The sequence below is a fragment of the Hypomesus nipponensis genome, chromosome 2 (genome assembly GCF_054491055.1).
Source record: "Hypomesus nipponensis isolate SF chromosome 2, ASM5449105v1, whole genome shotgun sequence".
NCBI classification, from domain to species: Eukaryota; Metazoa; Chordata; class Actinopteri; order Osmeriformes; family Osmeridae; genus Hypomesus; species Hypomesus nipponensis.
In genome coordinates this window covers 20,601,857-20,627,551 of record NC_140362.1, presented here as the reverse complement: position 1 = coordinate 20,627,551, position 25,695 = coordinate 20,601,857, and the positions used below count along the sequence as shown (strand labels likewise).

General features: G+C 47.6%; 3 protein-coding genes across 6 annotated transcripts; 1 reads left to right on the top strand and 2 right to left on the bottom strand.

Moving 5' to 3' along the window:
* Window positions 1-377: 377 nt before the first annotated feature.
* gnb3a (guanine nucleotide binding protein (G protein), beta polypeptide 3a) lies at window positions 378-6,594 on the bottom strand. The gene is made up of 9 exons (XM_084671135.1): window positions 6,393-6,594; window positions 3,544-3,666; window positions 3,187-3,332; window positions 2,552-2,615; window positions 2,288-2,450; window positions 2,032-2,098; window positions 1,571-1,772; window positions 1,038-1,254; window positions 378-505 (listed from the first exon to the last, which is right to left on the bottom strand). The coding sequence occupies exons 2-9, from the start codon at window positions 3,598-3,600 to the stop codon at window positions 399-401; spliced, it is 1,023 nt and encodes a 340-aa protein (XP_084527261.1). The 5' UTR covers window positions 3,601-3,666; window positions 6,393-6,594; the 3' UTR covers window positions 378-398.
* A 2,247-nt stretch (window positions 6,595-8,841) lies between these two features.
* Window positions 8,842-14,847, bottom strand: p3h3 (prolyl 3-hydroxylase 3). Of its 2 annotated transcripts, XM_084668504.1 has the most exons (17): window positions 14,398-14,847; window positions 14,126-14,274; window positions 13,811-13,995; window positions 13,469-13,627; window positions 12,885-13,077; window positions 12,419-12,550; window positions 12,135-12,268; window positions 11,866-11,955; window positions 11,636-11,688; window positions 11,473-11,552; window positions 11,040-11,167; window positions 10,854-10,949; window positions 10,554-10,704; window positions 10,268-10,385; window positions 9,972-10,047; window positions 9,668-9,808; window positions 8,842-9,368 (listed from the first exon to the last, which is right to left on the bottom strand). In XM_084668504.1, the coding sequence occupies exons 1-17, from the start codon at window positions 14,424-14,426 to the stop codon at window positions 9,195-9,197; spliced, it is 2,088 nt and encodes a 695-aa protein (XP_084524630.1). In that variant the 5' UTR covers window positions 14,427-14,847; the 3' UTR covers window positions 8,842-9,194. The 2 variants fall into 2 exon arrangements, with proteins under 2 accessions (XP_084524630.1, XP_084524622.1); XM_084668496.1 differs by having other exon boundaries at window positions 14,126-14,847.
* Window positions 14,848-15,038: 191 nt separating this feature from the next.
* On the top strand, window positions 15,039-25,695 carry usp5 (ubiquitin specific peptidase 5 (isopeptidase T)). Of its 3 annotated transcripts, none has more exons than XM_084668476.1 (20): window positions 15,039-15,294; window positions 15,962-16,090; window positions 16,273-16,336; window positions 16,427-16,554; window positions 16,822-16,967; window positions 17,634-17,818; window positions 18,005-18,099; window positions 18,860-19,053; window positions 19,417-19,488; window positions 20,096-20,186; window positions 20,287-20,412; window positions 20,685-20,838; window positions 21,445-21,619; window positions 21,893-21,981; window positions 22,162-22,347; window positions 22,717-22,860; window positions 23,134-23,279; window positions 24,081-24,231; window positions 24,572-24,656; window positions 25,566-25,695. In XM_084668476.1, the coding sequence occupies exons 1-20, from the start codon at window positions 15,187-15,189 to the stop codon at window positions 25,657-25,659; spliced, it is 2,562 nt and encodes an 853-aa protein (XP_084524602.1). In that variant the 5' UTR covers window positions 15,039-15,186; the 3' UTR covers window positions 25,660-25,695. The 3 variants fall into 3 exon arrangements, with proteins under 3 accessions (XP_084524602.1, XP_084524594.1, XP_084524610.1); XM_084668468.1 differs by having other exon boundaries at window positions 15,040-15,294; window positions 16,270-16,336; XM_084668484.1 differs by having other exon boundaries at window positions 15,042-15,294; window positions 16,270-16,336; window positions 22,162-22,290.

Genomic DNA, 25,695 nt, shown 5'->3' with positions numbered 1-25,695 from the left:
TATTATCTAATGATAATTAAATGATTGAATTTCTGTTTGAACCATGACACAAAATCATCATTGATAACATTTTGTGTTTGACCCCCTCTCCCCCCACAACTTGAGTTTCAATAAAGAAGAGAGAGAAGTGGGAAGAGGAGGGAATGTCTCCGTTTTATCACTATCCCTCTCTTCAATTTTCGATAGGACTTGGCACAGCAAAAATACACTCCCATGTGTTTCCCCCCAATTCCTCCTCCAAGCCTCTCTCTCTTTATCAACCATCTCCCTCACAGGGAAGTTTTTCATATCCTGTCTCTACATCCTCTCCCTCCCTCTACCTCCCTCTCTCATCTCCTGTCTCTACATCCTCTCCCCCTCTCCCTCCCTCTCTCATCTTCCTCTCTGTCGGGACAGACTCAGTTCCATATCTTCAGGAAGCTATCCCAGGATCCTGTGCAGCAGGCCATGCCGTCAGAGCTAACTCCGATACAACTCACTCTGTTGTCGTGTCCAGCCAAGACTCCTGAAACATAAGGCAGAGACCGACGGCGTTTAAATACGGTGCATACATCATTGATCCCCCAGGATCACAATGACTCTTATTGAGAAACTTGCTACTCTTGTTGGTTTGTTGTAACTGTCTTAAAAGGATTGTGCTCGCTGTGAAATATATTTTTGTTGCTTGCTTTTTCCACAGGTACACTCTTTCACTTTTGAGGTTCTTGCTGTTTAATTGTAACTCGTCTAACTACATGCTTTTATTGTTCTTCCCTTTGGGACTTATTTGGTTTCACAATGTATGCTTCATGTTTGGCTACCCGCAATGTTTGGGGCTATCTCGTTGTTTGATCAGTGACCTATGCACTTTTTTTTAACTCTCTCTTGGAAGTCGCTTTGGATAAAAGCGTCTGCTAAATGCGTATATGTAAATGTAAAACAATCTACATTCGCAGCCACAGTTTTACCTTCCTGTCGCTGCGAGTTCTCTCAGTCGCTCTCTTCCACGTGCTCCGTCGCACCTACTTTCACACTGCAACATTCCTTCTTTGACTCACCCACTCTCTCGTTCTTCAGCGAGTCCCAGATGTTGACGTTGAAGTCGTCGTACCCCGCCAGGATGAGACGTCCGGAGAGGGAGGGTGCCAGGGAGGTCACGCCACACATGATGCTGGAGTCTTGGTAGGTGATAAGCTCCTGGTCTGCCCTCAGGTCATACAGCTTGCAGGTGGCGTCGTCTGAGCCTGTTATCACCGCGTTGCCGTTAGGGAAAAACTACAGGGAGACATTCAGAGACAAGAAAGAGAGAGAGAGAGACGTGAAGATAAAGATAAATGGGAGTCAGATGGCTGAGCGGTTAGGGAATCGGTCTGTTAATCAGAAGGTCGCCAGTTCGAATCCCGGCAGTGTCAAATGATGTTGAGTCTGTGGGCAAGGCAATTGCCTCGGCGAGGGAATGTCCCTGTACTTACTGTAAGTCGCTCTGGATAAGAGTGTCCACTAAATGTAATGTAAATGCTTTGTGTGATTGTTACAAGCAAACTGCTTAGTGTTTTAACAATGTTTTTGGTGTCTTTCTCCTCGTTCTCACCCCGATGGCGTTGATGTCACTCTCGTGTCCTCCGAAGGTCTGTCTGCAGGCGCCCTCCCTGATGTCCCACAGCTTAGCCGTGAAGTCACACGCCCCCGAGATGAACATCTTGAAGTCGGGTGACACGGCCAGGGACATGCAGTCTCCTAGGTGACCAGCGAAGATGGTCTTCTGTGTCCCTGTCTCTATGTCCCACAGCACACTACAGAGGAGGGGGGGGGGGGGTTAAGAAAGGGGTTGGATGGAGGAGAAGGAGGAGGAGAAGAAAGAGGAGAATGAGGAGGGTCAAATTATACCAGGGTTTATTAAATAAATCAAGAAATTTTACAAATTTAGACAGACTCATTCCTAAAGAATGAGTATCTGTCCAAGCAAATACGGTATTGTAGGAATGAGGTTTGTTAGATTGAGTTAACAGCTCAAGGTGAGAGGGGTGTTTCATCCTGTGTGCATGACCTTACCAGGTACAGTCTCCAGAGCTGGTGATGATCTCACTGTCGCTAAGGAAACGACAGCAGGACAAATAACCTGGGCAACAACAGTCACAATGTTATAGCCACATCATTGACTAAACAGCGTAAACATCATGGATCCATTATAATAAACTGAACGACTACAGATTTGGGATGACTGTAATATTTGGTATTTTTTCCTGCCAAGGTGAGCTGAAGGGACTACACGGTGTTTTGTGTGTTTAGCGTGTTTAGCGTGTCCTACCCGTGTGCGCGGCCAGCTCACGCATGACCTTGACGTTTCCATCTTTGCCTTTGAGGTTGTAAATGGAGCACATGTTATCCAGTCCTCCGCAGGCCACCATGTTGCCTGAGGGCGCGTACGAACACGTCATCACCCACGATGACTTCAGAGGAATGGCGTTCACCTGGGTGGTAGTGTTGGAGAGAGGAAGCCTTTTTTACATTCTGGTGTCCAACACTTTACTCTACTCAACTGAATTCGGAGTGTTGGGTTGTGGTTATGTACCTTGTTGGTCGTTATGGTGTCCCACACAATGAGCTTTCCATCCTGGGAGGCACTGACGCATAGCCTAAAGACAGAGGACATGAGGAAAGTGGAGGAGAGGGAGAGAGAGAGTGAGAGAGAGGGTGAGAGAGGATGAGAGAGCGAGAGGGTGAGAGAGTGAGAGAGAGTGGACGAGAGAGTGAGAGAGAATGGAGAAGATGAATAGCGTGTTAGTGAAACCTACGGTAATCAACTCCAGTCACACAAGTGACTAGTCTAGTTACTTATCCTTTTTCATCCTATTAAAACACTCAATGAGATTGCTACGCCAATCCAATCAAGCAATCAGCACACTAATTGTGCACACAACTATTTAAAGTGTAAACAGGAAACTGTCTTTGTAGACTTCCTTTACACTGGACCGCTCCAGTTTTCTTGTTAAAAGGGAAAAGGAATAAGATGGGACAAAAGCGTTTGCGTGAGATCGCGTTCACTTGGAGATATCTCGACCGAGCCCCGTTCATCTTCCGGAGTTTTTGTGTGAGAACACGTTGAAAGCTTGTACAAGTGAGTGTACAGGAGTGTCCAGGCTGTGTGTGTGTACGTGTGTGTGTGTACGTGTGTGTGCAGTGATCAAGCCTGGGCTGGATGTTTACGTGGAATCAGCTCCCCAGTGCATGGCGTAGATCTTAGCCAGGTGTCCCCTCAGAGTCTTCCTGGTCTTCAGCTGCACACGGCTCACCACCGCCGTGCCTGACACGGCCTCTTCCAGGGTGGTGTCTTGGACCGCCTTCCTAGCCGCCTGTGGAGAACAAACACACACACAGTCACGTTTTCATTTTTTCTTTCATTTGCATTTATTTTCTTAAAAAAAAAAAAAAATCAGGACATATCATGTTAAGGTTATGGACAATGTCATAAACACTTTTTTTTGTGAGAAGGTGGTCTCTGTGAAAATCGTTTAAGAATCAAGTAGGCCTTCAATCGATTCACTGGTTGTTTGAGTAACTGACGGTTATCTGATCTTTCAAGTTGTCGGCCTCCTTTCGCAGCTGCTCCATTTCACCCATGGCGACGGTTGTTAGGCACTGTCACCGGTGGAGACGTGAAGAGAAATCTGGTGAGCAGAGATTCTCCTGCAGGCAGATGAGCAGAGGACAAGGGAGGGGTAAAATTGAAACTTTTTAATGAAATGGCAAAAAATGAGGCAACGGATATTAAGAAAATAATGAGGCGGTTGATGTAGCATCTTTATATTTAGTAAGAAGGTATGAAGCATGCTTGTCAGTTGAGACTTAGTCTTCTCTTGTCTTTGTTTTCAAAGCAGCATCTGTTTTGCAATTCAAACTTCCCTCGACTACTTTGCAAACCTTCAAACGCCGGCACGCACAGGTATTTGAACACACAGGTACACAAGTGCCTGTATATACAGAGGACCACATCCATAGTCAAACAACCACACACACACACGCACACACACACACTCACAGAAACACACAAACGTTCACGAAACACTGTCATTCGAAAGTACACAAAGTAAATAAAAAAATGTATGCAATTTAAATGTACAAGCCGTACAAATGAACTTAAAACTGTTAATGACACACATCCGCACCCTGTCAGCAAACTCAAACCAGTACAGCCTGTCATCATGTTATGCCATCCTCACCTTGTGTTCGGAAAAGTAATTTAAGACAAGCGTTGTGTTAACTTCAGTTTGCCACATATAACATTCATACTATGTCATGCATGCTAAGTCATCCTTAAGAGCTTATTTATATTTATACACATGTATAAGCATCCTTATTTTGTTATGTAGCTATAGTAAAACGCAGCAATTGACCAATTACTATCTCAAATGCAGGAGTTTGATTTCCAATCTCATTTGACTTATAATAACTGTCACTGTATTCCTACTAAAATTACATTAAAAGTACATTTAAAAAGTGTCAATTTTGAATGAAAACATGATGTAGTTACAGAGCCATGTTAAATTACATTTAATTAATCTTACCTTTAAAGATGGTAGGATGGAATCCTTTTCTTGATATTATTCAACTTGATTCTGCTGCAATCTCTCTCTATTTGAATGTGTCTGTGTGTGCCAAAACTCATGACCAAACTAATTTGACTCTCATTTGTTTAAAGAGAAAAGAGGAGGAAGAGGGAGTGACTATGAGAGAAAAAGATCGGCTCACAATTGTGGTTTGTCGGTGGTTTGTCTTGATCTGTGCTTTTGCTGTGTGAAACCGCCATGTTACCACCCCCCCCCCCCCACCCCCCCTATAGGAATCCAATAATATACAACCAACCAACCCTCCCTCACTCAAAACAACACCACCTGCTTTAATAAACATTCTGGCCTTACACCTGATGGAGCGCTCATGAGTTGCTTTCATTGAAATATGGAGAGCTTAGGTCGAGTGTTACTGTGCCATTGGCCTTTTGTCTCTGTGTCTGGTAGCCTGACTTTGTTCCATGTGATTAAATGGCTGCTAAAGTTGGTCGGCGAAGTGCATTAACACAGATAGAGGAAGAGGGCAAGAGAGAGGGAGGGAAGGGGAGAGAGAGAGAGTGAGAGGGGGGGGGGGGAGAGAGAGAGTGTGAGAGAAAGAGAGAGAGAGGGAGAAAGGATGGGAGAGAGAGAGAGAGTGGGAGAAAGAGTGTGAGAGAGTGTGAGAGAAAGAGAGAGAGAGAGAGAGAGAGAGAGAGAGAGAGAGAGTGGGAGAGAAGAGAGAGAGAGAGAGAGAGAGAGAGAGAGAGAGAGAGAGAGAACAAGAGGGATGGATGAGGGTGGAGTACAGGAGAGAGAGGGTTTAAATCCTAGTGGCTGAGATTTTAAGGGAAGCCTTTTGAATCAAATCTGCTCTCATCCGATTACTGACTGCTCTTTGCATCTGGATAAGAGTCGTAGGGAGGGAGGGGGGATGAAAACGAGGGAGGGGGCAGATGGGGGAGGGAAGGGGGAGGGGAGGAGAATGACGGACAGACAGAAGCGCGTGACACGGCCAATGAACTTGAGTGTGACTACCGATCCTAGGAATATTTGACACCACTTGGCTTGCTGCGGCTATGACCTTTTTGCGTAAAAAAAAAGAAACTGATATGTGTCAAAACCTGACAAGACCCAGGCTCTTGAAGCCCAGCACTCCTCTGCATGTTGTCTTCAGTCACCTTCTTTAATTAGGTTGAAAACGGATACTCCACAAATATATATATTTTTTATAGTATTTTTTGTTTTGTTTTTTTACAGCAGACACTAGGCTTCCCTTTCTTCTGGACTATCTTTCACAAAGAGTTGTCTTTATCAGTATGATAATCATAGTCACATGCTTTTTATCCTGAGTAAAAAAAAAAACACTTAAACAAATGACATAATCATGTAAATGTTAGAAAATGCGACCCTTTGGAGATAATCTAGTTGCATTGCTGGACGCTAGTATAACTATACCAATATCACGTAAGATCATGATATAAATCCCACATAAACATTATTTGGGATATACCATAAAACTGAATTATATGCATTTCATCTTTGTCATCTCCTAAAAACCTTGCCAAAACCTGCCATGCTGCTACCATAATACAAAAGCATGCTCCCCAATCTTTGCCACCACATAAGTGTGTCTGATTTTGTGCATGAAAAAGCATAACACATATAAATAAACCATAAAAGTCCCATTTCAAGCTGTGAATGGGAAATCAGCACACATCTCTTACATTGGCTCAATTAAATTTTAAGGGACGGAAATTATTTCTAACGTATTTTTATGAAAGTTTAAGACATCAGTCAAACGACCAACAGGATGAATGAAACACAGCAACTGACATTTTAAACGTAACTGATGAACATATGACTCACCAAAGTACTGATGAGTCCTGGGGCCGCGTTAACGCTTCTTTCAGGGGTCTCTCTTTCCTCTGGTGTGGTTCGTTCACCCCACTTTTGGTCCAAGACTTTCCGTGTCTCCTCCACGGCCGGGGTGGTCCTGTCAGACACACACTCTCTCCACTGCTCCCGCGGGAAACAGATGAGGATTGGAGGGATGAAGGGAGATCAGGGATGAGGGGATAAACCCTGTGATGGACAGAGAGAGTGGTGGTGGTGGGGGTGGGGGTGAGCGAGGGGGACAGAGAGAGAGAGAGACAGGTTTGACGAAGGGGGGTATACCAAACGGTGTCTGCCCACAGGGTTAAAATAAGGGTGCCAAACTAAAATTACTAAGGGATGGAAATCCCTGCATTGGAAAGTGAGTGGGTGGGAGTGGGTGATTTTTCCTCCAGAAAAAGGTAAATAAAAGACTTGAAGACATGGCTTTTTATGGTCCTGGAAAAGCCTGTGACGGACTGCCAGGCATGGGGTGTCATGTTTTGTAAACGAGAGAATAGTCTAATCTTAGAAAGTCCAAATGGCCACACGGGTAGACCGAACAGATTGTGGATGGAGGGAGGAGGTAGGCAGTGACAGACACCGATATTGCTTGAGAAATACTCTCCAGACTTTCCCTCCACAGACATGGTGCAAGGTGGCTTTGAACAATAGTGTTCATCCAGTGAATATCCAGTAAATGATTGTGACCCTTTACACAACCATAATTTGGCCACATTTAATTTAGTTGAATTGATTTGTGGATGGATCAGAGATGTAATTTCGTGGCTGTACTGAACTCTTTGTGAGGGCAGTAGGATGAAAGGAGATAGATGGAGAGTGAGTGAGTGACAGAGTGAGGAAATAAGTGAGTGAATGACCGAGTGAAAATGAGTCAAATGAGCGAGTGAGAGAAACGGGGAAGGGGGGGGGGGAGGGCGGTAAAGAGGGAGAGGAATGGAAAGACAGAGAGCGAGGCCAGGGGATTAACATCTATTAGGCTTTGTGTGGTCGACTGTGTCTGACGGCATATTCCGCTCCTGACGTCACCAGCAGCAGCAGGGGCCTAGTGAGCGAAGCAGCTTTGACCAGCAGGGCCGGCAGCAGGCCTGGGTCTGCTGCCTGCCTGCCTTCCTGCTGGGGTAGAGTACAGCACATCCATTAGTGACCCTCCAGCCCAGTCTCTCATGGAGAGTGGAGTCAGGGGGCAGCTGGATTACATGTCACACACAGCGCGGGAATTCACATACAACCTCTCGTCTAAAGATGGAAATGTCACTGTGTCAGGTTGTTTTTTCGAAACTTGGGGAAACGAGTGGATCCCTCGCTTTGAGACCAAAGAAGATGTGGATGATGCACATGGACAGTCTAGGTTCTAGACTAATCATGTGGTTTAGAAACTAGCGGGCCCCACATGCTCTTTATCTCAGATACTGCTTGACACTAAGCATCTTGACACATTAAAACGACATATTGCAAAGTTTATCCTTCTGTATCTACCTGCACGGCATGAACTGCTCGTCTGGTGGGTTTTGAGAAAGAATAATACGACGTAGAAAAATACAGATCCAGCTGGACTTGAACTAGAACATTTTGAGACCACTTAGTGTAAAGTACGAGTGCCTATATGAATTATATAGATGTAACGCCTTGCTAAGCTGCGATTAAGGCCGTGATTAAGGCTGTGTTTTAGGGAGCCAGGACTGTAAGGAGAGTGTGAGAAAGGAAGAAGGTTCAATCCTGGCCTCCATTATCAGGCCTGGCGACCCAGTTCTGCAGGCTCTGGTGTGATCGTGATTATGACACGGGGAGGAGGGAGAGGGTTAATAGGGGCCTTATACACAGTTTTAACTGGCTGTGACATGATAATGCAACTGTGTTGATGTGTGTATGTGGGGGGGGGGGGGTGCTGGGATTAAAGGGCTGGTTTTAATGGGACAGGGAAGATGGGAAGTAGTGGTTGAGAGTATGAGGGCTAGCAGCCGTGTGCGTTGAGCTGGATGTGAATGATTAAATGATTTCTCGCTGGATTACTATTCCATATTCTAAATGGGAGATTTTCCAAACGTCATAAACAAATGCACTCATTTATGCGGGATTAACGGTAATCTCTGATTCTATCCATGTTTTCACCCCTCCGTACCTCAATCTCTCTCGCACCCCCACTAACAAACCCCTCTTCCTTCCATGAGCTCCTGCTGTCGACACGGTACATGCCTTTTAACATACAAAACTTTCTTCCACCACTCGACACACACTCATCAGTTAACCCGTTGTTTATTGACAGCGTGTCTACCTGATTAGAGAAGTATGGAGGTAATCAGTTAATGGACTGCTACACTTTCAGTACCTCCACAATCCCTCTCTCATACAGAATCCTCTCTTTTTCTCTCTCCCGCTCGGTTTCACTGGAGTTTAGGTCTGCCATGAACCACTCACATCGTTGTAGGGACACATATTTATTCAAATTTTAAATCCATTCCTTTTTCCTTCAGACGAAACATACCAGTTATGACATAACACGCAATAACACACACAGTGGGTGTGAGAAATTCACACAGACACACAGAGGGGAGATCATTTCTATCCCACAAATACACACATAATACAGTGACACACTGAAGAGGATAGCCGGGGTGAGGGGAGATTGCGTAGGTGGTGATCGAAAATCCTGGTGTAAAAATAGCAAAGTTCATGGTATTTTCGCCGGGGGGGGGGGGGGGGGGAGTGAGGAGGGTTGTGGTCTGCATGGGTTGTGTGTGAAGAGGAGTACCCCGTCGGATGGATGAATCCATCTCACAGCTCGTCCTTGCCCCCGGTCACCCTGCCCCTCCCGTCGGCACCTTCCCTGGAGCCCTGGCGTCTGCTGCTCCGGGCCGTGGGGGCACGAGCACGCTCTCCCTCCTCCTTCGCCTCTTTGGTCACACTCTGTCCATCCACGGCCCACACGGCCTCCGCCTCCTCTCGCTCCTAAAGGACAGAGGGCAGACAGGAAAGAGGGATGTAGAGAGAAGGTTCTCACCAGCCAATGGCTGTCGGCTTTTCGCATGCACCACTGGGGTTTTTAAAGTGTTACCCGTGGGGGCGATTCTGGGGAGAGGGGGGGTGGTGGCGTCAATATTAAGGAAATATTACCCATGTGGGGAACACAGTATCATCGCATGCTGCTCCTCATCCGTCTCCTTCATGTGTCTTACTGACGGACTATTGCTTTTATAAATGATATGATACAACCTTCTACGGTTTCCACATCCCATAATAAGCCTCACCATGTCTCTGTGGTGCTGCTCCTTGGTGAACCAGAGGGCCAGAGCGCATCGACGGCCGGCGGTAACCGCGGTAACGCCGTGGGGGTTGACTGGACCCGAGGAAAAGCCGACCAGACGACCACAGTTGGGCTTCACCCGGGCCTAGAGGGCGAAAAGGTCAGGGGTCGTCAGGCATTGATTAGGACATGATTTGACAGTTGGGTGTTCATGACATGACTCTATGGTTTACATGGCCATCATTGAAGTTGTCACAAGACTTCAGTTCAAAGGGTGTAACAGCGTTTCAGGGTCAAATAAAACTGACCGTTACAGTCTTGGCATCCCTGTCTGTGAAGAAGAACTCTCCTCCGTCAAAATTGTCGTTCAGGTAGAGCACGGCACTGCAATGGAACCAGCAATGAGCACAGGTCAAGACAGGTTTATGCAAGTTGCTTGACAACGTAAGTTACAGGGGGCAAATGAATGCCATTCCTGTCTTCTCACAAGCTGAAAATCAAGTAAACATTAGTTCTACCTGCACACCAACACTGGAAATGTACCTTTTAATCCTGCATGTGAATGTGTGTGTCTGTGTGTGTGTGTGTGTGTGCGTGTGTGTACCTCAAGTCTCTGTGTGTGAAGGCTGGTGGTTCTCTCCAGCACTGCCTGGTGTCTGGTTCCAGGAGACAGTTGTCAACGTGGACAGGATGAGACAGATCCAGTCTTCCTTCTTGGTCCCCTGAGAAGACAGAAAAAAACTGTTGGCACAGCTATACCAACAGATTATGCCAACTGCTCGATTATCTATCTGATTGAGCTTCGGGTGTACCTGACAAGCACATATGAACTATCAACAGCCCTGAGAGGCTCTGTATCTCTGAGGGGTTCCTGAGGGGGTCTCCGTTACCTGTGATTGCGCTGCGACACACCAGGTGTGTGTAGGAGAAGAATAGTCCGGAAGGGCTTCGGAAGTAGGAGTGCAGCAGGTTCCTCACCCTCTCCCCCATCTCGTGGAGCAGCCGTGCATCTGTCTGGTTCACCAAGCCATCCTGGGACAACTGGAAGGAGAGGGGGGGGAGAAGGAGGAAGACAGGTAGAAAGAGAGAGGGAGAAAAAGATGGAGAGACAATAGAGAGATTAACTTAGATTAATAAGGTTCCTCTTGGGGTTCTCTCTTTCAGGTTTCTCTCTTCCAGATTTCTCTTACTTTTACAGCTCTGAGAACCGTCAGGCCTTCGAACTTCTCGTGAGGCGTGTGTGGAGAACGTCTGCCCCGGTAACCATCTCCAACTGACGCAGCAACCTATCAGTGAGCCACAGAACCAGCTCATTTCATCATCATCATCATCATCGTCGTCTCATTGAATTGAATATAATGCCAACATAAACTCACAGTTGCTAGGTTGAGTATTGTGTCACACTCTCTCTGGGACAGGACTCCATCCAGCACCACCCGATTAGTCCCGTTCAAAGCCTCGTCATCCATGGTGATCGTCACGCCAACCTGAGGAACAGGTCCGCCTGACAGTATAACATTGAAAAGTGAGTAGGGAGCGTAGTCTAAGGAGGACACAAAAGTACAATGTTGACAAATGTTGTTTTAATTATTTTATTTTTTTAGTCTTATTTCTACCAAAGTTTTTGAAAATTTAGAGATTATTTTTAAAAACGTTTTTCACATTTTATTTTTTTCTTCAATCTTTGAAGAAGAAGAAGAAGAAAAAAAAAAGCACTGTTGTGACGAAGACTTGGACAGCAATGTACACCCAGTGCCTGGAACTAACAAATTCAAGTAAATATATGACAAACTTTATAGACATAACTACCTGCATAAAATCCACTGTCATCTGTCTCCACCATCCTCTCCCCCTCCTTCATTTTCTCATTCAGCTTCTGTTTCTCAGCTCTGAAAACCAAAGACGGGGAAGTTGTTCATTTATCCACCAAAACCATTTCAAAAGCTTAGTTTGGACAGGTCTTGACTCTAACCTCCATGTTTCCCTGAGCGACTCGGGTACAATTTCTTCTGGCGTCCACAGATCCTACAGATGGGTAGAAACCAAGATAAGAATCTTCAGAAAAACACATGTAACATCTGCAGCTAACCAGGCATTCCACATTAATGTCAGTGTGTTATAACTTGAAAATGTGGTCGTTGAAAGTTATGGAACAAACATTTGACAGTGAGAAAGCATAAGCCAGACCGTTTTATTCCTCACCGGGTCAATGAAATTTAAGTTCAGGTTTTCCATCCCAAAGTAGAGGAGCTTTTTTTCTTGCAATGAGCGACTCACATACCTCGAGATCTCCTGTGAGCAGAGAGACAAACAGACGGACAGAAGGAGAGACAGAAAGGCCTATAAATTCCTGTCCTTTTTCCTTCATAGTCTCAGATTCAGAGAGAAGCATGATAATAGTAAAGACTATATTGAGACTACACTATTAAGACTAAAGGACTGGGTACTTCTTAGCCCTGAGTCACTGGTACCTGAGAGGGCTGTATCTCTGTGTCTCCCCCTAGTGTCTCATAGTAGAGCTGCAGGTTGCTGAGGGAGTCGGTGTCGGAGGGGTAAAAGAGGAGGAGAGAACGAAGGGTTTGCACAGCTCCCGGGATATCCCCCGCTGTGGGAACGCCAGTGAGAGAGAGACAGGAGCCGTTAGCTTGACACAGTTTCATTCTGGACAAACCCCCAAGTGAGCTGTGAGGGAGACAGAAAAATTGAATCTCATGACATCTTCCTCTGACCCAGAGGTGAACTGGTCCTCTCTGACCTTTGAACTGTGCGATGTGTAGATGCTCCAGCTGTAGGGGCAGAAAGTCCTCCTGAGCTGAGATCCTTCCGGGTCTCGTCGCCACCTGGGTCACACAAGATTGCTGGCGGGACAGCAGGGAGAGGGAGAGTGCTGGATGTATGGATGGAAGAAGAAAAAAAAGGAGGAGAGAAATCAATACGCAAGAGAGCATTTCACAATCAAGACACAAAATGCCTCGTCACTTCTCTCGATCACAACCCACGACCAGCCCTTCTTCTCTGACCATCAGATCAGAGTCAGATGAGTCAGATGGCTGAGCGGTTAAGGAATCGGGCTAGTAATCTCAAGGTCGCCAGATTGATTCCCGGCCATGCCAAATGACGTTGTGTCTTCACCCTACTTGCCTCGGGGGGGAATGTCCCTGTACTTACTGTAAGTGGCTCTGGATAAGAGCGTCTTCTCAATGACTAAATGTAAATGGTACCTGCAGCCTTCTCAAACAACCCCTCCGCCCCGGCCTCTCCTCGGTTCTCCGGCAGCAGCTGAGCAGTCACCTCGCACTGCGCCCTGCACTCGGCTGTCTGCCTCAGGGTCTGGTCCACACAGCCTGCCCACCTCTCCGCCGCACGCACCCAGTCAGACGAGGACTCGGAGAGCAGCGCAGAGTCATAGAAGGCCTGTGGCGGGTGGAGAGGGAGAGGAAAAGGAGGACATTAGAAAAGGATGCAGAAGAAAAAGCTGAAGGAGTAAAAAAAATAATATATATATATACAGTGCATCAATATACATTTCATTGCCCAGTAGAAGAATACTAGGTAGAGGTTACATAGTGTGTGTGTTTCCAATCGTGGCTATCAGAGTGAGATTTAGGAGAGTGAAGGTAAAGGAAACAGGGAGGAATGTGGCACCCCAGGCCATGTGGGAGGGCCTTCTACCTTTCACCACCTACAGAGACATCTTCACACAAAAGGCTCCTGAACGCTAACGCTGGACTATGGATGCCACAATCAAAACGCCACTGAAATGATCACTACAGCAAACAGGCCAAGGCCCCCCACCCCCCCTCACCCAATGTTTCTCAGCCTCCGTCTCCCTATCCTGGAAGGCCTCCTCCGTCACTCCCTCCATTCTTCTGTACTTCTCAATGTTGTTCCTCATCTCCAGGTGACTGGGGTTGGCCACAAAGAATGTGTGTGCAGCAGATGCAGCCTTCTGCATCTTCCCCAACTGAGGAAGAGGAGGAGGGGAAGGGGTGCGTGATGAAGAGAGAATCCAGGAACGAGGAGACGAAGGTCAATGAATGAGAAGAACGGTCAGGCAGAAGTACTACGGTAGTCGCCTCCTGCCCTGAGGATTTTTTTTATTTTTTATTACGAAAAGCTTATATGGTCAGCACAGAAGATGTGATACCTTATAGTAGGTGACTTGTAGGAAGTTGTAGGGGTTCCTGGAGCTGAACTCATATTCAATATCCAGGGAAACAGGAAGCTGTCCAGCGGGGGTAACAGACCTTCCCAGGCAGAAGCGCACACACTCCGCCCGCTGCTGCACCCAGTCCTGTGCCCACAGGTCCCATAGAACCCCCTCCTCCGAATCTGGGAATATACCCACACCGTTTATAGATGCGAAGTTACACATGACAAAACACACACACTGATATGCAAGGCATAGGTTGTATAGCTCTCTCCGTACACACTTTCTCGAAGTCTTATTAAATTCCAGTACCTAGTTTGTTCAGCCTGTCTTTGCCCGCTCCTATACATTCGTCATGACATTGCCTTCGGATTCGTAAAAGTGCCTCTCGTGTTGATATCGACTTCTCGAACTGTTCCGCAGCTTTCTCCCACTCCTCGTTAAAGTATGCACGAACGCCGCTGTAATATAAGACATCGTACGGGGATAATAGTCCAGACACAGATCCTGTCGTGACCCCACTGCCCGCAGCAGGAGAAGTTAAATGTAAAAATGAAAGAAATGAGACGTGCAGCGCCACGTACACAGTGAAATCATTTGAGTCCAGCGCCATGGTCCCAAGTTATTTTGGAAGGGAGTGGGAGGAGTAACCGAAGAAAGTGCGAAAGCCAGTGAAGGAAAGACGTGCATCATCAAACGTCCCAACATCTCGACGGTGTGGGCTGTAAAGTTAACTCGATTTATCTGCTTCTTTCCCCAATGCTGCACGCACCAACCCCATAGACAGGAACGATTAATTGACGTTTCGAATTACACTCATTGTTGCATATATATTTTTTGCTATGGCAGATTGACCTCTCCTTTACCGTTAAATTCTTTAATTGTAGGCAGATTTTTTATTTGCCTAGCCAGACGATATTTTGCATTCTCACAGTTCAAACTGTCACGTAAAGCTGTTAAACTAGCATTGTCCTACAATTCTGATTAACGTAAAAATGTCATTGCGTATAGCTAACGCTACTTGTACTGAACTCGAAGACCTTGATCTCCAATGTGCGATAAATTGAATTAAACCAATCTTTTGTTAAGCTACTCAGTGCTACATAAGACTGCGGACTTGTTATCGCTTGTAAATGTTGTGTGCACGTTCGGCCTTGCGTCGACAGACGGCGCACGAAACCCAGAACAGGTCCCCATCAGTGAGTTATTCATTCGAAAGTGGATAGCTAGCTAGCCAGCTTGACAGACAGACAGGGAGTGGGGATACGAACGATTCCAACGCCAGACACGCCGTTTGAGCCGAGGAATCAAAAGCTGGGGTCTAAACTAAAACAACAAGTGTCCGACTCAAAGGCTGACTTACATAGATTGACATGGCGGAGGTTAGTGATATTCTGATGTCAGTTCTGTCCACAATTCGGGTACCGAGGCCCGGGGACCGTGTTCACAAAGACGAATGCGCCTTGTCATTTTCCTCTCCGGTGAGCAACCCATCATCCTCTTATTTCCGTTTAAACTGTCTCTTTAAATATCCGATGTTATGCAGTGATTGTTAATGCATATGTCTATCCTATTATCCTATTGTACCTTATCCTATCCTATTTATACGTTATAATATTGGTTCGATACCTATCTAGTTTTGCTAGCTAGCTAGTTAGCCTTGCTATATAGCTTGCTAATGCAAGTAAACGTACCGACCGGCCGGTAAGCTAAGATAGGCAAAGTTAGCTAAGCTTGCTAGCTAACGTTAGCTGCGTGGCTAATGCTAGCGGTTGTTGCCAAATTGTCTCGTTAGTAAGACTAACTGCAGTATGACATTACTGTTTTCAGTTCACTTATACCCATGTGCTATAACGCTTGCTAGCCCAACTTCTAGCAGAAACGTTAGCTAACTAAGCAATCTACACCACATTAATATAATGAATAGCTGGCTAACTAGTGTGTTCAGTTAACCTAGTTACATCGCCAGCCATCCACACAGAAGTTGAATTTTAAATGGTTTCACTTTTTCCATATTGTTTTGCATATTGATGTCAGGTGGCCAGTGTAGCAATGTCACATGTCAAGTAACACTTAACGTGGTTCCAAACTGACCCAAGTTGGCAGAACAGGTAAGCAACTTGTGTCTTACCCATTTTTTATTCTCAGGAGAGTGAAGGAGGCCTGTACGTGTGCATGAACAGTTTCCTTGGCTTCGGCAGCCAGTATGTAGACCGACACCACACCCGGACTGGACAGCGGGCGTACCTGCACATCACCCGGACGCGTAAAGCTCAGGTAACCATCGCTCTTTCGCTGACTACTGTCATCTATTTTATTTCCATAATGCTTGCATGTTGTTATTTTTTACAAATAATATCGGGAGTTGTAGATATGTAAGTATGATGCTACTGAGATGCAACATTTGTTGATTCAACAGTGGCTACATATTGATTCGTATTTGTGGTTGTCCCTAGAAGGAAGAGGACAACAATTCTGGATCTGGAGACCCACCCAAGAAAAAACCCACCAGGTTGGCCATAGGTGAGAGAAGTGTTTAGTTTAGACAAACAGTCTGTGGTATGAGTATGTTTTTTTACGTCTCCTACTGATCTACGTCTCTCTCTCTGTCAGGGATCGAAGGAGGGTTTGATGTGGAACAGGAGCAGTGTGAGGAGGAAGTGAAGGTGGTCCTTTTACCTGACAGACAGGAAGTGACAGCTGAGGACATCGGCAGAATGCCTGATGTTGTGAGAGAGCGGGTGAGGCTCAGCATTTGTAAACACCTCACTGCGGCAGACCTGAGCAGTAAAAATCAAACTGCTCAGAGTTTCTGTCAGAACTTAATCTGGAACCCTTCAGACTGTCACAGAAGATGTCTTCATATTACTGCATTTACATTTAGTCATTTAGCAGACGCTCTTATCCAGAGCGACTTACAGGGACAGGGAGTAAGTACAGGGACATTCCCCCCGAGGCAAGTAGGGTGAAGTGCCTTGACACAACCTGTCTGTGTTGTGTCGATGCAGGTGTCTCTCTCCATGGCTGGGCTGGTGGCAGCAGACTCAGTGTCTCACGCCCTGCAGGTGCAGCAGTGGGACGGGGAGGTGAGACAGGAGTCCCGACACGCTGCCGGCCTCAAACAGCTCGACAACGGCATCAAGATCCCCCCAAGGTGTGACCCGGGAACCCCGCTAAATTTACATTTATCCATTTAGCAGACGCTCTTATCCAGAGTGACTTACAGTAAAGTACAGGGACATTCCCCCCCCCCCCCCGTGGCAAGTAGGGTGAAGTGCCTTGCCCAAGGACAGAACGTCATTTTTGCACGGTCGGGAATCGAACCAGCAACCTTCTGATTAATAGCCCGCTTCCCTAACCGCTCAGCCATCTGACCCCCGCAACAGACTGACCTGGCTTTTATCTCACTTACTTGAGATGCTCACTTACTAGCAAGTAGAGGTCTGCTCGTGGTGTTCACAACTTTTTTTGTGTTATTACTGTCTCATCTGATCTGTGAAAACAAATATTTTCTCCCTCTCTCTCTCGCCCTCTCTCGCCCACTCTCTCGCCCACTCCCTCTCTCTCTTGCCCACTCCCTCTCTCTCTCGCCCACTCCCTCTCTCTCGCCCACTCCCTCTCTCTCTCGCGCCTCTCTCTCTCTCGCCCACTCCCTCTCTCTCTCGCCCACTCCCTCTCTCTCCCTCTCTCTCTCGCCCACTCCTTCTCTCTCCCTCTCTCTCGCCCACTCTCTCTCGCCCTCTCTCTCTCGCCCACTCTCTCGCCCTCTCCCTCCCTCTCTCGCCCACTCTCTCGCCCTTTCCCTCTCTGACTGTGGCAGTGGCTGGCGTTGTGAGGTGTGTGACCTGCAAGAGAATTTGTGGATGAACCTGACGGACGGGATGGTGTTGTGTGGGCGGAGGTATTTCGACGGCACGGGGGGGAACAACCACGCCCTCCTGCACTTCCAGCAGACGGGACACCCGATCGCCGTCAAACTGGGCACCATCACCCCCGACGGAGCAGGTGAGCCCCAGGGGACCGCGCGGCAGCCGCTTGTCCCGCTGGAATTAAAAGAGGAAGTTGCACAGATGCCGTGCAGCGGTGTGCCAGTGTGCCTGAGGTGGAGCACGGACGCAGTTTCCCCCCGTGGTCCCCGGGTGGAACGTTCTTAGCACTGCCCCGTGAGCTGAACCTCCGTTGTGTCTCCAGATGTGTACTCGTACGATGAGGACGACATGGTGCTGGATCCCAAGCTGCCGGAACACCTCGCCCACTTCGGCATCGACATGATGACCATGGAGAAGGTAGGGTCTCGCACCCCCCGCCAGCACGTCTCCCACCTCTGGAGAGAGCGGCCTGCTGTGCTCTCTTGACAGGAATGTCAGTCGTCGTCAAATGAGCTAGTTTGATCACCTTGAAAAACCAGGCTGGCTTAAATGTGTGTTGAAGTTGACCTTTAAGCCCCCTTGTCTGTGATTCGCTGTGATCATGATTCCATCTTTATATTAAAAAGAGACAGAGCCAGCCCTCTGCTTTTTGCAATGTCGGTTGGTGTGCGACAGTGACACGGATACATTTGCCAGTTCCTTGTTGGCAGTCTGCCATAGTGCCAGAGCTGGCCTCGATTCAAAGCTGCTATTGAGTTCTAACAGCAGGCTGGAAAACTGCGCTGGGGGCGGCCAGCACCCATAAAACTCCATGTCATTTCTTATTACCTCGTTCTCTGCCCCTCCCTTCTTCCTTTGTCCTTCTCCGCTGCTACTCCCAGTCCTCCATTATCACATCCACCTTTTCTCTCCCCAACTCCCCTCCCACAATCTCCCTCGCACGTCTCTCTTAACTTCTCGCTTGCTCATCCCTCATCCTTCACCACCTGAGTCTCCTCTGTCTCTCTCTCTCTGTCTCTCTGTCTCTCTCTGTCTCTGTCTCTGTGTCTCACCCTCTTCCTCCCTGATTTCCTGCAACCAGTGAATAAAATAATCTTCCAACTTGTTGTCTCTACCACCTGTTTTTATAGATTTTATTCGTACTTTTAATTGGCTTTGTTTCCTCTCCTTCCTGCAGACGGAGAGGACGATGACTGAGCTGGAGATAGCGGTGAACCAGCGCGTGGGGGAGTGGGAGATGATCCAGGAGTCTGGCACCACCCTGAGGCCCCTGTCAGGCCCCGGCCTGACAGGGATGAAGAACCTGGGCAACAGCTGCTACCTCAACTCCGTCATGCAAGTCCTCTTCACCGTCCCAGACTTCCAGAGCAAGTCAGTATTTACACTTTACATTTACATTTCAGTCATTTAGCAGACGCTCTTATCCAGAGTGACTTACAGTAAGTACAGGGACATTCTCCCCGAGGCAAGTAGGGTGCAGTGCCTTTCCCAAGGACACAATGTCATTTTGCACGGCCGGGCATCTAACCGGCAACCTTGTGATTAATAGCTTGATTCCCTAACCGCTCAGCCATCTGACCCTCCTGGCAGTACCTCACCGTCTCCCTCCTCCCCAGGCTTCAGAGCACTGAGCTGGACACATTTTTATTAGAACACAATATCGAAAAAAGACAGAAAACAGTAGAAACAGATTTGTTTTCCAAATGACCCAACTGTAATGTTACCTTGCCGTAGGTATGTCTCCAACATCGAAAAGATCTTCGCCGAAGCCCCCAGCGATCCCACCCAGGACTTTAAAACTCAAGTGTAAGTGTTCAACACACCTTCCTAACCACTGATCTGAGGACTGAGTGTTCAACACACCTTCCTAACCACTGATCTGAGGACTGAGTGTTCAACACACCTTCCCAACCACTGATCTGAGGACTGAGTGTTCAACACACCTTCCCAACCACTGATCTGAGGACTGAGTGTTCAACACACCTTCCTAACCACTGATCTGAGGACTGAGTGTTCAACACACCTTCCTAACCACTGATCTGAGACTGGTGCTCATTCCGGCAATGCTGTAGCTGTCTGTTTCGCCAGTAGATGTCACTAATCGCTCACACACAGAAAACGATGCCAAATCTTTATTGAAATGGAAATGCACACTCTTGTCATGAGACCTAGTTGCATTTCTAACCCCTCCCACACGCAACACATACACCGGCTTACGCTGGATCCTTTGGTTCCTTGTATTCAAACGTGGGACATCGTGGCTTCATAGGAACATCCAGCGCCGCGCACGTCCTCACTGTCATCCTCCACACGCTCACAAATACGTCTTCATCACTCATTTTAAGATTCAATTCAAGCCACTATCTCAGGAAGTTTACCCGTAAACAAAATGATACCTTCTGTGTCCCCTCAGAGCTAAGCTGGGCTATGGTCTGTTGTCAGGAGAGTACTCCAAACCAGCCCTTGATCCTGGGGATGAGACCAACGCCTCTCCTGAACCCAGGGTAGGTGTGACCCTGCGTCCTCGACTTACTACACGGCTTGGATGTTTAGTTTTTGTTGTTGTTACTGCCGTGACTGATTTCAATCGTTCTTTGTTTCCAGGGCGACCAGGTTGGCATTGCGCCACGCATGTTCAAAGCACTTGTGGGGCGGGGCCACCCCGAGTTCTCCACCAATCGGCAGCAAGACGCACAGGAGTTCTTATTGCACTTCATTAACATGGTCGAGGTGAGCCCTTTCTCTCGCCGCCATCCTCTCTCCCTCGACCTTCCGCCTGCTTCTCTTACTCTCTCTCTTACTCTCTCTCTCTCTCTCTCTTACTCTCTCTCTTACTCTCTCTCTTACTCTCTCTCTTACTCTCTCTCTTACTCTCTCTCTCTCTCTCTCTCTCTCTCTCTCTCTCTCTCTCTCTCTCTCTCTACTCTCTTTCTTACTCTCTCTCTTACTCTCTCTCTCTTACTCTCTCTCACTCTCTCTCTCTCTTGCTTTGTCTCCTGTAGAGAAACTGCCGTTCAGGAGCGAACCCTTCCGAAGCCTTTCGCTTCCTGGTGGAAGAGCGGATTGTGTGCCAGCAGTCCCAGAAAGCCAAGTATACCCAGAGGGTGGACTACATGCTGCAGCTGCCCGTGCCCATGGACCAGGCCACCAACACAGGTGAGGGCCGGAGCTGCCCCCAGGGGGTCCACACCTGGCCTGTTAACCATCACCTGGGGGGGTGGATTTGTAGATATACATGGATGGTCTCTCTCTTAAGCCCAATTTATACTTAGGTCACAGACACTTTTGAAAAGGTCGTCGACAGAAATGGCTTCACGGTCGACACTTTTAACCGTCGCTTGAAAGTGTCGCCTACCAGGAGAAATTTCTACTGGCGCTGATGTCGTCACATAGTGTCGCGCAAGTGTGATTGGCTAGATAGACGGCACGCGTTGTTGACTGCATTGTTTGAATTTTCAGTGAATGCTCAACGGCTGTTTAAGATTGAAGGAATGAAGGAGATATTGGCAGAGCAAGTTAGAACATATCCACACCTTTATAATGCCTCTCAAAATTAGCTTCAGCCATTTTCTCCGATCGATCACCTAGGCTACAAAGCGTAAACAATGTAACCATAGCTACTTGTTTGCCGAAGTATAAATGCAGCGGCCTGAGCGACACTTTTTTTTTTTTTTTTTTCGTCTGCGACCATTTCAAAACTGACGGCGACATAAGTATAAATGAGGCCTTAACTCTCCCCCCCCCCCCCCCCTCCGTCACCAGAGGAGCTGCATGAGGCCGAGCGGCGGCGCGAGGCGGCTGACTCTGCGGGCGCCCCACCCCCGGCGAGCGTGCGCGCCCGGATTCCCTTCACGGCGTGCATGGCGGCCCTCAGCGAACCGGAGACGCTCACGGACTTCTGGAGCTCCGCCGTGCAGGCCAAGACCAGCGCCACCAAGTAGGAACACGCTCACTCTGTGTGCTCCTCGAGGGCGCTCTGGGTTCGAATCCGGCCCAGGCCCTTTACTGCATCTCTCTCTTTCTCTCCTCACAATTCCTGTCCTCTCCTTAAAAACACTTTCTATTGAAAATAATAATATTGGCAGAAATGCCATTGCAAATATATATATATATATATATATATATATATATATATATATATATATATATGTGTGTGTGTATATATATATATGTATATATATATAAATAATAATGACCTATTTTCCGACAGAACGACGCGCTTCGCTTCCTTCCCTGATCACTTGGTGATCCAGATAAAGAAGTTCACCTTCGGGTTGGACTGGGTCCCCAAAAAACTGGGTAGGCAGTGGCAGTTTCCCTTGACAATGTGCCTCAATGAAAACACTGTGTGAATTAATTTTCAACTTTTTATTTTTACATTTAAGATACGTATATGTTTATTGTATGCACCTTCCTGCCACAGTAAAATTCCTGATGGTCTCAAACTGACGGTTGTAATGACCTATGTTGGGTTGACAGACGTGAGCATCGACGTTCCTGACACGTTGGATCTGAGCGCGCTCCGTGGGACCGGCCAGCAGCCGGGGGAGGAGCTTCTGCCGGAGGTGGCCCCGCCTCCGCTCATGACCCCTGACGTGGAGGTCAAAGGTATCCTGGGTTTCCACGGCAACGAGGAGGACGATTCTCTCTACTCTCCACTGCTGTGTCAGTTCGTCTGTCGTTTCTGCTACTTTCCTTCCTTCTCCTCCTGACTCGCGTGTCGTTCGTCGCCATCTTTTCTAGCTGTCTTTTTTCCCGCCTTTTTCTGTTTCCTTGTTCTCTGTCTGGATTTCGTCTGTGACTCTGTTAGTGTCCTCAAATTATTTGTCTTAAGTTTGCACCAAAAGAGGCCATTCAAGTTGATGTTTTTTGCATAATTAGTTACATTTGTTTTAATATCATTTTTTGTTACATATCGTTTCTTAGTATTTCTCAGTTTTCCGAATGGTTCAGTTATTTATAAAGTATAGTTGTGTGTGTCCAGTTGTTGCCTCCTGATTAAATGTGCTCCATCTCTGCTCCCTCTGGCCTCAGCCCCAGTCCTGGACGACTCCACTGTGTCCCAGTTATGTGAGATGGGATTCCCCCTGGAGGCCTGCAGGAAGGCCGTGTACTACACTGGGAACACTGGGATTGACGCCGCTATGAACTGGGTCATGGGCCACATGGATGACCCAGGTGGGCAACTAAGTAGTATACATGTATATAAGTGGAGTCAGGTGTCTGCGCGGGTAGGGAATCGGGCTAGTAATCAGAATGTTGCTGGTTTGATTCCTGCCAAATGACGTGTCCTTGGGCAAGGCACTTCACCCTACTTGCCTCGGGGGGGAATGTCCCTGTCCTTACTGTAAGTCACTCAGGATAAGAGCGCCTGCTAAATGACTAAATGTAATATAATATATATTTTTTTTTTTACATAAAATATTTTTTCCTTCTTGTGATTGGCCCCAGATTTCTCCGCCCCCCTGGTGTTGCCAGGCTGTAGCTCCGCCCCCGGGACCACTCCCACCGCTGAGAGTGTACCCGAGGAGCACCTGGCGACCATCGTATCCATGGGCTTCAGCAGAGACCAGGCGACGCGGGCGCTGAGGGCCACGGTGAGACACGGGACACCAAACTGACCAGCAGGCTGAGATAGAAGGGGTCTGCTCACACCAAACGCCAAGCGAATTATTTGCGCGAATGAAGCAAATTTGTGTATATTAGCGCGGATCGCTAGTTCTTTTTCGTACTTTTCCGTTCTTTTTTCGTACTTTTCTGTTCTTTTTTCGTACTTTTACATTCTTTTTTCATTGTAAACCATGTCCATATCACAACCGTACTCTTTAATGACATGGCTGAAAGCGCTGTCCACGTAGATCCTGCATCCTCAGAATATCCTCTGGATTTTCAAACAGTCAAACCAAGATTTACTTTTCGAGTTTACATACTCTGAACTGTCTGCCGTGTCATTTTTCTCTGAACTCCGAACACGGAAAGGCTGCCATGCACGGGAATCAAACTGTACAGTAAACTCAAAGTATGGTTTTTAAAAAGAGCTATGAAAGTTGCAGAATTTTCTTTCAGTCTCGTCTATGTGATTTGGGGAAGAGAAATGAGAAAAGAGGAAGAAGGGAAGGGAAAAAAGGAAGATGGAACACATTTCTGTATAAAAACAGGCTTTAAACATGGAGTTCATGTTGTCTACCCAAGCAATCTTTATAACTAGAGTGCCTGACTCCATAATAACAACTGTGCTGTATCTGATGTCCTGTACAACACTTTGTTTACTCACCACACAAAACCATTTTTTGTTTTTAATACACACCCAGTTCAACCATTTGGAGTAACACGAGACCGACAGAGACCCCTAAGAACCTTAACCCTCTCTCTCCCTCTCCCGCTCTCCCTCCTGCCAGAGTAATGTTCTGGAGAGGGCAGTTGACTGGATCTTCTCCCACCTGGACGACCTCGAGTCCATGGAGGTGTCGGAAGGGGGGCGCTCTGCCGCTGAGAGCGAGGCCAGCAGAGACCCTCCTCCTGGGCCACGCGTCAGAGACGGTCCTGGCAGTAAGTCTGCCCCGAGGGACTGAAGGGGGGGGCAGCAAGTCTGCCCCGAGGGACTGAAGGGGGGGGGCAGCAAGTCTGCCCCGAGGGACTGAAGGGGGGGGGGGGGGCAGCAAGTCTGCCCCGAGGGACTGTTGTTCATCCACTGTTGAGCGGTACAGCTTTGTGTGTGTTTGCTTGTAGTGTTGATACAGTAGTGCATTGTTTAGATCCCTATCGTGTAGATTTTACCAGAGGGAGAACACTCATTCATATGCAACCTTGATGCTCTCTGTCGCTATTGTTCTCTCTCTCTCTCACGCCAGCTTTTTTTTTCTTCCCCCATCTCTCGTTCTGTCTCTAGAGTACGAGCTGTTTGCCTTCGTCAGTCACATGGGCACCAGCACCATGTGTGGCCACTATGTCTGCCACATCAAGAAGGACCAGCAGTGAGTAACTGCTTCCTGTTACGACCGGAGGAGGAAACCCTCCTGTGGAGGGTTCTCTCTCTCTCTCTCCCTGTCTCTCTGTCTCTGTGTCTCTCTCTCTCTCTCTCTGTCTCTCTGTCTCTGTCTCTCTCTCTCTCTCTCTCCCTCTCTCTCTCTGTCTCTCTGTCTCTGTCTCTCTGTCTCTCTCTCTCTGTCTCTGTGTCTCTCTCTCCCTCTCTCTCTCTCTCTCTGTCTCTCTCTCTCTCTCCCTGTCTCTCTGTCTCTCTCTCTCTGTCTCTGGGTGTCTCTCTCTCTGTGTCTGTCTCTCTCTCCCTGTCTCTGTGTCTCTCTCCCTCTCTCCTTCTCTGTCTCTGGGTGTGTCTCTCTCTCTGTGTCTCTCTCTCTGTGTCTCTCTCTCTGTGTCTCTCTCTCTGTGTCTCTCTCTCTGTGTGTCTCTCTCTCTGTGTCTCTCTCCTTCTCTGTCTCTCTCTCTGTCTGTCTGTCTGTCTGTCTGTCTGTCTGTCTCTCTCTCTCTCTCTCTCTCTCTCTCTCTCTCTCTCTCTCTTCCTGTAGAAGACAATCTCTTAATCATGCAGAGCAGTGTGTAACACACCCGATTCAAACGAATGTTCGTCATCTGTCTTCTGCTGAGCTTCGTAACTACCCATTCATGTGAATCAGGGAAACATCGAAAACACGCCAGACGGTGGGTCTCTGAGGACCAGGGTTGAGAACCACTGATTTAGAGCTTTAGACCCTCACAAGGGTCCTATGTAGGAGGCAAGCAAGGGCACAACTGTTGGTGGCCTACTTTAGGATCGATGGTTACTTGCGAGGTAGACAGAAATCCAAGTGACTGGCTGTCTGTTACTGATCTGCTGATCTTTCTTCTTCTTTTCCTTCTGTTGTCCTTCGTTGTTCCTCTCCCAGGTGGGTTATCTTCAACGATCAGAAGGTGTGTGCCTCAGAGAAGCCTCCCAAGGACCTGGGTTACCTGTACTTCTACCGAAGAGTGGCAGAGTGAACGTAGGAGGGAGGAAGGAAGTTTTTCGTGGGGGGG

What these genes read in the sequence shown, in the direction of transcription:
- usp5 (XM_084668468.1), top strand. Translation starts at nt 15,187, where the DNA reads ATGGCGGAGGTTAGTGATATTCTGATGTCAGTTCTGTCCACAATTCGG. An exon ending in GTCCCAGACTTCCAGAGCAA is followed by an intron (nt 19,054 to 19,416) that starts GTCAGTATTTAC and finishes ACCTTGCCGTAG; the next exon opens with GTATGTCTCCAACATCGAAA. An exon ending in CGTCAGAGACGGTCCTGGCA is followed by an intron (nt 24,232 to 24,571) that starts GTAAGTCTGCCC and finishes TTCTGTCTCTAG; the next exon opens with AGTACGAGCTGTTTGCCTTC.
- gnb3a (XM_084671135.1), bottom strand. Translation starts at nt 3,600, where the DNA reads ATGGGTGAAATGGAGCAGCTGCGAAAGGAGGCCGACAACTTGAAAGAT. An exon ending in CACTGGGGAGCTGATTCCAC is followed by an intron (nt 2,616 to 3,186) that starts GTAAACATCCAG and finishes CTCTGTCTTTAG; the next exon opens with GCTATGCGTCAGTGCCTCCC. An exon ending in AGCTCTGGAGACTGTACCTG is followed by an intron (nt 1,773 to 2,031) that starts GTAAGGTCATGC and finishes CCTCCTCTGTAG; the next exon opens with TGTGCTGTGGGACATAGAGA.
- p3h3 (XM_084668496.1), bottom strand. Translation starts at nt 14,426, where the DNA reads ATGGCGCTGGACTCAAATGATTTCACTGTGTACGTGGCGCTGCACGTC. An exon ending in GTGTCGCAGCGCAATCACAG is followed by an intron (nt 10,386 to 10,553) that starts GTAACGGAGACC and finishes CTGTCTTCTCAG; the next exon opens with GGGACCAAGAAGGAAGACTG. An exon ending in AGCAGCACCACAGAGACATG is followed by an intron (nt 9,369 to 9,667) that starts GTGAGGCTTATT and finishes TCTGTCCTTTAG; the next exon opens with GAGCGAGAGGAGGCGGAGGC.